The sequence below is a fragment of the Anabrus simplex genome, chromosome 12, assembly GCF_040414725.1.
Source record: "Anabrus simplex isolate iqAnaSimp1 chromosome 12, ASM4041472v1, whole genome shotgun sequence".
Taxonomy (NCBI): Eukaryota; Metazoa; Arthropoda; class Insecta; order Orthoptera; family Tettigoniidae; genus Anabrus; species Anabrus simplex.
In genome coordinates, this window is record NC_090276.1 from 76345362 (window position 1) to 76357666 (window position 12305).

Consider the following 12305-nt stretch of genomic DNA (forward strand, 5'->3'; position numbering starts at 1 on the left):
CCAAGGCTGCCAACACTAGTCGTTGTTCTGTTCTGTTCGTGAAGTTGAGTTGGGCTCGTTATTTCACACAGTCACAATACTGTATTATATTTGTACTAGTTCTACACGCGGACACAATTCCAATAAAGTAGTACACCAATGCAGTTCACAATTTGTTCTGAGTACGAAGTACTTGAACATTGAGGGGAGTAGACCATGCAGCGGACGCACAAAATGGTTTCAAAGCACTTGAAGTAGTTCATGAAAAGACGTATCACCTAGACAACTGAGAGTGAGGAAATATGTATACAAGACTAGGAGATATAGGAAAAGCACAGGGTCACAAGGTATACTAATCTTCACGCTAGAGTGGCCGATGTCAGCTACTTCTACAGAACATACACACCGGGCCAACATGCCTACGAGATACCACTGCCTGCTCGATCTGCATCCGATAGCTGCTTATACTGCCTGCTCATTACAACATTTTAACATGGCACAAAATGAAACACTCCGTTTTCAAATATCCACAGTAGGTGGCAGCACCAACCGGCTCCAGACCTGTCGTAATGAAATAGCGGGAAATAGGATAGACTATACTTGTTTTCAGTGAAAATGGTGTACTGCTGCGTGTCCTTCGGCAAATCAAAGAAAGGGAAACCAGAATGTTGTGATATTTCATTCCATGATATACCTTCAAGTACAGAATTGCGTCGAAAGTGGTTAAGTATTATATCCCGGGGAGGCAACAGCAAGGGAAGTCAATGGATTCCTTCTGATTATTCCGAGGTTTGCAGTCTCCATTTCGTAAATGCCGATTTCAAAGTGACCAGCAAAACGCGAAAATTAAAAACAGGATCTGTACCCAGCCCTTTCCCTGATTATCCAGCTTATAAACAACCGCTAATTTCAGCGATGATTAAGAGAAGGGATTCAAGCACAGAGACGTCTAACAAGAGCTCTTCAAACACCATTGCAGAAAATGGTAAGCGTAAGGTTTGAAGTATTACATACCGTACTAAGTAATCTAATTTCTGGGGACATTGTACTGTTAATGTGAAGGTACAAAACAGAATAATATGCTGTCATAGATTCCATTGTCCGCCTCTGTGGTGTAGTGGTTAGTGTGATTAGCTGCCAACCCCGGAGGCCCGGGTTCGATTCCCGGCTCTGCCACGAGGGCTGGAACGGGGGTCACTCAGCCTCGGGAGGTCAACTGAATAGAGATGGGTTCGATTCCCACCTCAGCCATCCTGGAAGTGGTTTTCCGTCGTTCCCCACTTCTCATGCAGGCAAATGCCGGGAGCTTCCTTCCCCCTTCCTTGTCTATCCCTTCCAATCTTCTCATCCCCTGCAAGGCCCCCGTTCAGCATAGCAGATGAGGCCGCCTGGGCGAGGTAATGGTCATCCTCCCCAGTTGTATCCCCCGACCCAGAGTCTGAAGCTCCAGAACACTGCCCTTGAGGCGGTAGAGGTGGGATCCCTCGCTGAATCCGAGGGAAAAGCCAACCCTTTAGGGTAAGCAGATTACGATTCCATTACGAGTCTTTTGCTAGCAGTATAAAATCGTGTCAATATACTGCTCTTTTTATTACTATTATTATTTACGCAACGGCCAATTTAGTTAATTGGTTAGTTCCAGTTGCTCGGGGGCTGGGTGTGTGTGGCATCTTCAGCATTAGAAATCATCCTAGGTACGGCCTTCATCTTCACAGACATGCAAGTTGCCTAATAGGCCGTCTATTATTATTATTCCCTGAGTATGTACTTGATTTACTGGATGATTTTCGTGAGCACCCTGAGTCAGTGTGTGTCACTTTGGAAACTGATTACCAGGGATTAGTGTGTGGTTATTTAGTGCGTGTAATCGAAGAAAAAACAGAATGCAGCACGTGCTTGAATAACGTTTCTACCTCATTTAATGCATCCCCATTGATAGCTGCGCTATCCCTAGCAACGATTTATTGGCCTAATTATGGGGCTACAGAAAAATGTTGAGGCAGCTCTACCGTACTGCACGAATTCTGCAAGTCTGCTCCAGACTATAAAAAAACTATGTTCTACCTTCTTTGTGCCAATGTAAGTTTTTAAAGAGTTTTAGTAACAAGCACCAGGAACTTGTGTCAGAAACTGTGGCGGCCAAATTCGTGAAACCTCTACTTAGTAATGTAGGGAAGTACTGTACCATACAGACAAAGTTTCCAGGTTTTCTTGTTCGTCGAAACCTCTTTCTTGAAAAGTGCTGAAGCTATAACTCTCTAGAGCACCACTTTATACGTAAAATTCTTTAATTTTTCTCTTACTTTCAGATTTTAAATTTTGCAGGTATGCTTATCTAGTTGTATTCACGCGATAACTAGGTACGTCTGGTGCTGCCATCTAGCGGCAGATTGTTTGTAAGGCGTGTTACACGTTTGAGTATGGAATGAGCAGGCAGTATAAGCAGCCATCGGATGCAGATCGAGCAGGCAGTGTGAGATACACAAGGCCTGGAAATACAGCACTCTAAACTTGTCCTCGAGATACTTCCGACAAGCGCCGCTAGAGTTCTCTTTACTATTCTGTCTCGCCCGTTCAATGCAACACGTTGGTTTGCGAAAAACTATAAAATTTAATTAAAACTAGTAATTTCAGAGGACACCAAACAGATATAAGATAAAAAAATAGACTAAGAGCAATTGTATGACTTATTTTCTAGAACGTAGGCTTTTGTCTCCACTATGTTAAGACGAAATAAGTAATTCACGAAAACTTCGTGATCAATTAAGACAAATACATATCAGCAGCATTAATGTTCAAATGATCACAAGGAACGATTCATTCAATCTCATAGAATATTATCTATAATGTATGATGTACCGATACATAAGATTAGCTTACCTGAGATGCAGGGAGTTGTCACAATTTTAGCAATTTGCGGTTCAGGGGGTTCCTTCTGAAATTCTTGAACGCATCATCCTGATCGGAAATTTCCTTCGCCTGATTGTCCAGAATTGGTTTTAGAAACTTTGTCAGTATTATTTTTACCTAGTCTTTCCTGATCACAACAACCAGTACAGTTAAAGCGCTGCAGGAACTTTGACACAACATAGACAAGTAGTTTCTTTACGAGATTTGTTTTTCCCAAGTAACATAAAGCCGAACATGTGAACTTTAAAATGCTTCTTAGGAAATACACGAACTTTCTTGATGGATACCGTAGGGCACCCCGATCTTGCATTCTTATTAAGTGTGCTAGAGGACTATCACTGGTGGCTGATGATAGCCCTTGTAGGCAGGTTTCACAGTGTGTCTGCTCCTCAGCCACTCTCACTCTCAAGATATATCATTATCTGAATCATAAATTCTACAAAATTTTTGATGGTACGTCATTTCTGGGAGATGGATCCTTCCTGCGCTTGTTACTTTTCTGTTTATGAACAGGGTACACACTAAAAACAGAAGGAACTTTGTTGGGAATAATTCGCTTGATTGGTGTGCTTACACTAAAATCTGACGTATTAAAATGCAAGCTACACACTCGAGAAGAATTGTTAGGTAGGTACCTAAAAAGATCCTACTTTATCACCTTGCCTGGAAATAGCTTGCATCCACTTCTCTCTTAAACCGCGCTCCGAAGGGAAACTATGAAACGTCACATTTTCTTGCTTTTTAGCAGTATCGGAAGTACAAAGAGGTACACAACAGTTCACCATCTCTCAACCTCAAATACACACACCGACACAAAAATACTGACAGTAAATTGCACAAAATCAACACAACATCACTATTAGTCCGCACATCACAATGTTAAAAGTCCGCCAAGAACAGAACGGAAACCTGAAATCTAGCGGCCAAGCCATGAACACGGTCGGGCCGCTTTTTCAGCGGCAAATTGCTTCTATTTCCCGGCCTTGTGTATCTCGTAGGCAACGATCAGAGCCATCTACATCTACAAAAACTGTAGTCGGCTATAGATTATCTCCAAATACAGTCTCTTTCCTGTTTGTATAAATTTACTATTTGAGTTCCTAATCAGAGTAAATAACATTACCAACGAAACAGATGTCGTTTGGTCAAAAGTGTAGTATATATAATATAACGGAATGTCCGAAAAGGGTGAAATCAAAAAGTTATGAACTAAGAATATAAAAAATTGTTAATTTGTAAATGTTTTTACTAGGTTAAGTAATGCTCTCTCGAGCGCACCTTAATAAATTATTACAAATAGGTGTAGTTGCATTACACTGTTCAGCAGCCTTGTCTTGTGACAGGCTTCACTATGGTGCTCCTCGGCCTTCCCTACGACTTTATATATATACTAGCTGATGTACCCGTGCTTCGGTACGGGATTCTCAGAAAGACTGACTTGGTGGTTTTCCTAACTGAATTCAGCATAGGTCAATACAAAAACGTCAGTAGGAATGTAGCGATTGAAAGCAATGTTATCATATAAATTGCTTGATCAAATGAAAAACCGCACACTTTCTCACTTTCAACGAACAGTAGGCCCTACTACGGTGCCGATCTAACAGTCCAAAGTTCCAGAGCTGGAATAACCAGGTTACAGACTGCCGTGAATACTCCTCTGTCATTATTCCGTTAAATGTGCACACTACTCATTCCAATCAGTGCCTCAGAGTAGGGACTGAATAGCTGGAATGCTATGATGAACCAGTGTGTTACGTACCAGTAATATCAGAAAATGTATGAAACAGAGGAATGGCATGCTAGAGTAGAAAGTTATCTAACACCCCAGCTACTTCCCACCAATATGCAGGCAGGCTGGCGAGTTGACCGTGTGGTTAGGGGCGCGCAGCTGTGAGCTTGCATCCGGGAGATAGTGGATTCGAACCCCACTGCCGGCATCCTTGAAGATGGTATTTAGTGGTTTCCCATTTTCATCGGTGCGGCGTGAAGCAAATTAAAAAACCTGGATACGCTGCAGTAATCCTATCTATCGGGGATGAGTGGAAACAGACGACAAAAAGCACATCATAACAAACAATGGCCAATGCAATGTTATTGTTGATAAAGTTTCTATATTGCAGGCCTTCACATTAGTTTTCTTTCGACTCTGTAATATTAGGGCGTCTTACAAAATGATTTATATCGTAGACTGTAGTTCGTTATTCTCACACTTTACATAACCACAGTCCAGGGGCGATTTCTCCGAGCATGCTACGCTTGCTGCGCAAGCGCAATATTTTTCTAAAGCAGGCGAGTTAAAAAAATTCAATATGCACCGAATCTGTTATAGATCTGCATTATACAAATCGCATGTTGCATTTATCTTGGCGAGTTCAGCGAGGCTTGCTCGTATCTTAGGAGCTTCAGCGGAGCTGTCGACACAGCGAGAAATGTATGCGCGCGCAAGTTTCTTCTCTCCAAGGCCGGTTGCACGCTGTCACGTTTGTAATGTGCAGTTGGAAGCACTGGTCTGAGAGCTACATATCTAGTGTGTTGTGTCAGTGAGTAGTGTACTGTAAGTTCCTGATCATCTATTCTGAATGATTTGACGTGCTGCAATGGGTTCCGAACCGTGCATTATTGACAGCTTGTTATCAAATCTATTTTCTCGGAGAACTACCCAAGCGAAAACAGACATTATTAAGAATGGTAGGCCCTGTCCGGCGCTGCCAGATTTAAAGACACAGCACAGGGAGAAAAACAGAGAATATGTACGTTCGTTCTCTGTATCTCAGCTATGTTGTCGATTGAAAAAGGATTGCTTGCAAAAATTATATTACAGTTCTCTTTCTATGATGAAGTTATTGATGGTTTTGTAAAGAGAAACCGCAGAGTAGAGTTTGTTTTCAAGTAGGAAGATCTAATAAATAGTTGCAGTTTTTCTGTGTACATAGTTTGACGTTTACTTCTTTAAATTATATAATCACTGGATTGTCATGATTTGTTAATAATTATAAAATTTGTCTGATTGTTATTCTTTTGGCCATTCTTGAAGGTGTGACGTAACCTGTTTGAATGCATATTTAAAATGTTCATGTGATTTAGCGATTTTTGGGTTTATGAATTGTATTCATTCAGAACTATGCATGTCCCACCCCACCAACTTTCACGAATGGAAGAGCAAGCCTGACTTTCATGACCAGCATTCGCCCCTGACATAACGATTTTCACTAAATTCTGTTTACCCATTTTCTCGTGACTCGGCGCTGATATGGACTTAGTAACAAAAATCCAAATTCATGAATATCTCTGTGATTATATGCGGTACGGTAACAATGTATAAGACATAAGTGATCGGAAATTAATAACTTCTTACATAACTACTAATAACTTACGACATAACTAAAGTTATGCTAGTTATATGGTATATATCGATACGACCATTGATAACATAAGTAACTTCCTTGAGAATTAAATTTCAGGCCTTCCCGTAAACTACCATTTCACTCAATGTGAATAAAATTATTGACAGTCTAGATTATAGCGACTTATTCCCCGACTATGCATACCAATTTTCGTGAAGATACGTCCACTAATATAATAAATATTTGAGAATTAAACATTCGGCCTTCCCCTAAACTACCATTTTTCTCAGCGTGAATACAATTATGTATAGCCTATATTGTAGCGACTTATTTCTCGTCTTTGTCTACCGATTTCCATTAAGACATGATCACTAATAACATAAATATTTGAGAATTAAATTTTAAGGCCTTGCCCTAAACTATCATTTCACTCAGCGTGAATAAAATAATGTATAGCCTAAATTGTAATGGTTCATCGCCCGACTTTACATACCGATTTTCATTAAATTCTCTTTAGCAGTTTTCTCGTGATGCGTGTACATACATACAGACAGACAGAAATTACGGAAAAGTAGAAAATTCTTGTTATTGTGGACATGATCGATACAGAAATACCATTCTTTTCAAATTCTGAGCAATGAACAGACAAAACTCTTATTATATATATATAGATACTAGCTGATGTACCCGTGCTTCGCTACGGGATTCTCAGAAAGACTGACTTTGTGGTTTACCTAACCTGAAATCAACATAGGTCATTACAAAAACGTAAGTATGAATGTAACGATTAAAAGCAATGCTATCATATAAAATACTCGATTAAATGGAAAGCCGCACGTTTTATCACTTTTAACGAACAGTGCTGCGGTTAGATTGCGGTGCCAATCTAATAGTCCAAAGTTCCAGAGCTGGGATGACCAGGCCGCAGATTGCCATCAACACTCATCTGCCATTATTTCGCTAAATATGCACACCGTTCATTCCAATCAGTGCCTCACAGTAGGGATTGAATAGCCCGAATGCTATGATGATCCAGTGTGTTACGTACCAGTAGTATCAGAAAATTTATAAACCAGGGGAATGGCATGCTAAAGAAGAAAGTTATCTAACTCCTCAGCTACTTCCCATCAATATTCAGACAGGCTGTTACACTCTGTGCGACTGGGCGAGTTGACCATGTGGTTAGCGGTGTGCGGCTGTGAGCTTGCATCCGAAAGATAGTGGATTCGAACCCCATCGTCGGCAGCGCTGAAGATGGTATTCCGTGGTTTCCCACTTTCACACCAGTCAAATGCTGGGCCTTTACCTTAATTAAGGCCTAAGGCACTTCTAGTCCTTTCCTATCCCATCGTCGCCATAAAACCTATCTATGTCGGTGCAACGTAAATCAAATAAAAAATACTCTGTACGCAGCAGTAATCCTATCTACCGGAGATCAAGGGCAATAGAAGACACAAAGCACATCACGACAAACAATGGTCAATGTAATGTTATTGTTGATCAATGTTAGGAGCTTTCTATATTGTAGGCCTTCACATTTAGTTTTCTTTCGACTCTGTGATTTGTAAAATATTTTATACCGTAAACTGTAGTTTCTTATTCTCCGACTTTACACACCGATTTTCATTAAATACTGTTTACCCATTTTCTCGTTACTCGGCGCTGATATAGACTTGGTAACAAAAATCCAAATTCATGAATATCTTTGTGATCATAGCCAGTACGGTAACAATGTATAAGACATGAATAATAGGAAAGTTAATACTATATAACCTTAGTTATGTAGCATTCATCGATTACACCTCTAATAAGAAATATTTGAGAATTTCATTTTAGGCCTTCCCCTAAACTACCATTTCACTCAGCGTGAATAAATTAATTTACAGCCTAGACTATAGCGACTGATTTTCTGACTTTGCATACCGATTTTCATCAAGATAGAACTGCTAATAACAACAATATTTGAGAATTAAATTTTAGGCCTTCCCCTAAACTACCATTTTTCTCCGCGTGAATACTATTATTGATAGCCTAGATTGTAGCAACTTATTCCCCAACTTTGCATACCCATTTTCTTTAAAATACGACCACTAATAACAAATAGTTGAGAATTCAATTTTAGGCCTTCCCCTAAACTACCATTTCACTCAGCGTGAGTAAAATGATTTATAGCCTAGATTGTAGAGGCTCATCCCCCGACTTCACATACCGATTTTCATTAGACCACTAATAACATAAATAGTTGAGAATTCAATTTTAGGCCTTCCCCTAAACTACCATTTCACTCAGCGTGAGCAAAATGATTTATAGCCTAGATTGTAGAGGCTCATCCCCCGACTTCACATACCGATTTTCATTAAATTCTCTTCAACCGTTTTCTCGTGATGCGTGTACATACATACATACATACAGACAGACAGACAGAAATTACGGAAAAGTAAAAAATGCATTTTCTTGTTACAATGGACATGACCGATGCAGAAATACCATTATTTTCAAATTCTGAGCAATGTACAGACAAAACTCTTATTTTATATATATAGATTTATAAGAAGCACTCGAATGAGTATTAAGTTTGTTGTGCTAATTCCCTACGACTTTGAGAATCAGTGTTGAGCATTGACAACACCTGATGACAAAAAGTATCTAAAACTGATTGATTACTATAGAAATGGTTTAAAAATATATGGAATATCTTGCAGTTTTTTAACAAAATTTGTTCTCTGCGATATAGGAATTACAACTTTCATGGAATAAAAATAGTATTAATAGCAGTATACTCTTTGACAATTTAAATCAAAATCAGCTGTGCATGTGTCTGTTTACAAACTTACCCCAGTGGAAAATCTTATTGTGTGGAAGGAGGGATGCTCAAGCAATATTTTAGGATTGTGTAAAGGAAAAGTTTTTATGTAGTGAACATTTGAAACTTGCATCATGACTGAGGAAAATAACTCCGACCGATTTTCACCAGTGGATTTATTTTTTGCTACAACTGTGGGTCTTGGCCTTGTTTGTTTAGTAGCGAAATACCGAGCGAGTGCCCTGCAGCGCTTAAAGAAGAATGTAAAAGCTTTGACAGATCCACTAGCTCATCAAAATGCTGTGATTATCAATACAACCGCTGAATGCGACAATATTGTTAACAAACTGAAAGTGTAAGTTGTTCGGTACGCAGAGAATCGTATCCGTACTCCATACGAATACGATAAATGGTTTGATGCCTATAAGACGACCCCCTGTGGGTGGGGGCGGTAGAATAACACCCACGGTATCCCCCGCCTGTCGTAAGAGGCGACTGAAAGAGGCCCCAGGGGCTCTGAACTTTGGAGTGTGGGTTGGCGACCAAGGGGGCCTTAGCTGAGTGTTGACATTGCTTTCACTTACTTGTGCCAGGATCCTCACTTTCACCTATCCTGTCCGACCTCTCTTGGTCAACTCTTGTTCTTTTACGACCCCGACGCTGTTAGGTTTCCGAGGGCTAGGGAGTCTTTATTTTTCACGCCCTTCGTGGCCGTTGTCTTTCTGTCGCCGATACCTTCATTTTTCGAAACGTCGGACCCCTTCCTTTTTTTCTTTCTGATTAGTGTTATATAGAGGATGGTTGTCTAGTACTTCCTCTAAAAACAATAATCACTACCGTATAAGACTGTTCCTGTCGCCAACACCAGACGCTATTGCGTCTACTATAGATAATTTGTCATGCCATTTCTGTTACCTTTTTCTGAAAAATTTTACATTTCCCCTATGGAACTCTACAAAAGTCTATTCCCTTTGTGTTTAAATTTCTCAATTGTATGATGTTATTATAGAAAACCTCCTTGTGGTTGAATGGTAGGTAAGTGACATCATACTGAGGTGACTGGGATTCATATATCAGGCAATTTATAAACATAAATTCACTTTTCACATAAAATTACCAGTCCTTTATCTATAAACACAATATTAACAGTTACATGAAAATCCCATTTCCTTTCTTTCTTTTTCTTTGCAAAATTCTCATCACCTGCTCTTTCATATTCCTGAGAAGGGAAGTGATTAAATGAATAATATTTATGATAGAATTGTACTATCTGCTGCCCAATTTTCATAACATTATAACGAATGTTAAATAATGCAGCTCCTACCTGGATATGTTCATTGTGATATCGAACCCACCAGCCTGCCCCCAGAGGCTCATGTAACACGCGCCATTCTCCATTAGTTGAGCAGCTACTAGCACTGCCACTGGCTGACATACAATGAATGATGTCATTCCCAGAAATGAACAAATACATTCCATTTCTACCCCACATAAAGTAAAAACAGTAGTAAATAAAACCTTTAAAGGAATAGAGAACAACAAGATTTTCCTCTGAAACTTTCCTTAACAAAGCCCTGTCTATCCAGATCAATGGTTTTGTCACTAGCACGACTTAATCAGTACAGACCAATGGTCTTGTCACAAGACGGACCTAACCAGTCCAGACCAGTGGTTTTATCACAATTTGGACTCGACCAATCCAGACCATGGTTTTGTCACTAGCTGCACCTAACCAATCCGTACCAATGGTTTTGTCACTCGCACGACTTAATCAGTCCAGGCAAATGGTCTTGTCACCAGCCGGACCTAACCAGTCCAGACCAATGGTTTTATCACAATTTGGACTCGACCAATCCAGACCAATGGTTTTGCCACTAACCGGACCTAACCAATCCAGACCAATGGTTTTACCACAATTTGGACTTGACCAATCCAAGCCAATGGTTTTGTCACTACCCGGACCTAACCAGTCCAGACTAATGGCTTTATCACAATCTGGACCTAACCAGTCCAGACCAATGGTTTTATCACAATTTGGACTCGACCAATCCAGACTAATGGTTTTGTCACTAGCTGGACCTAACCAATCCAGACCAATGGTTTTATCACAATTTGGACTCGACCAATCCAGACCAATGGTTTTGTCACTAGCTGGACCTAACCAGTCCAGAATAATGGCTTTATCAAAATCTGGACCTAACCAATCCAGACCACTGGTTTTGTCACTAGCCGGACCTAACCAATCCAGACCAATGGTTTTACCACAATTTGGACTTCACCAATCCAGACCAATGGTTTTACCACAATTTGGATTTGACCAATCCAGACTAATGGTTTTGTCACTAGCCGGACCTAACCAGTCTAGACTAATGGCTCTATCACAATCTGGACCTAACCAATCCAGACCAATGGTTTTACCACAATTTGGACTCCACCAATGCAGACCAATGGTTTTGTCACTAGCCGGACCTAACCAATCCAGACCAATTGTTTTACCACAATTTGGACTTGACCAATCCAGACCAATGGTTTTACCACAATTTGGATTTGACCAATCCAGACCAATGGTTTTACCACAATTTGGACTTGACCAATCCAGACCAATGGTTTTACCACAATTTGGATTTGACAATCCAGACCAATGGTTTTACCACAATTTGGACTTGACCAATCCAGACCAATGGTTTTGTCAGTAGCTGCACCTAACCAGTCCAGACTAATGGCTTTATCACAATCTGGACCTAACCAATCCAGACCAATTGTTTTACCACAATTTGGACTTGACCAATCCAGACCAATGGTTTTACCACAATTTGGACTTGACCAATCCAGACTATGGCTTTATCACAATCTGGACCTAACCAGTCCAGACCAATGGCTTTATTACAATCCAGACCTAACCAGTCCAGACCAATGGTTTTGTCACTAGTCAGAAACCAGTCCAGAACAATTGTTTTGTCACAAGCCGGACCTAACCAATCCAGACCAATGTTTTTGTCAGTAGACTGAAACCAGTCCAGACCAATGGTTTAGTCACTAGCTGGACCTAACCAATCCAGGCCAATGGTTTTGTCACTAGCCAGACCTAACCAGTCCAGACTAATCGCTTTATCAAATTCTAGACCAATGGTTTTGTCATTAGCTGGTTAACCAATCCAGACCAATGATTTTATCACAATCCAAACATAACCAGTCCAGACCAATGGTTTTGTCACTAGCCGGGCCAGACCAACCCAGACCAATGGTTCGGTCACAAGCCGGACCTAATC

General features: G+C 40.3%; 1 protein-coding gene across 1 annotated transcript in view; it reads left to right on the forward strand.

Annotated features, from left to right (window-relative positions):
* The first annotated feature begins 9035 nt into the window (after nt 1–9035).
* The window catches only part of Exd2 (Exonuclease 3'-5' domain-containing 2), a 59194-nt gene continuing 55924 nt past the window's right edge, over nt 9036–12305 (forward strand). Inside the window, exon 1 of the mRNA XM_067156266.2 lies at nt 9036–9391. Coding sequence (XP_067012367.2) covers nt 9171–9391 — 221 coding nt within the window. The 5' untranslated portion in view covers nt 9036–9170. The remainder of the gene's footprint in view (nt 9392–12305) is intronic.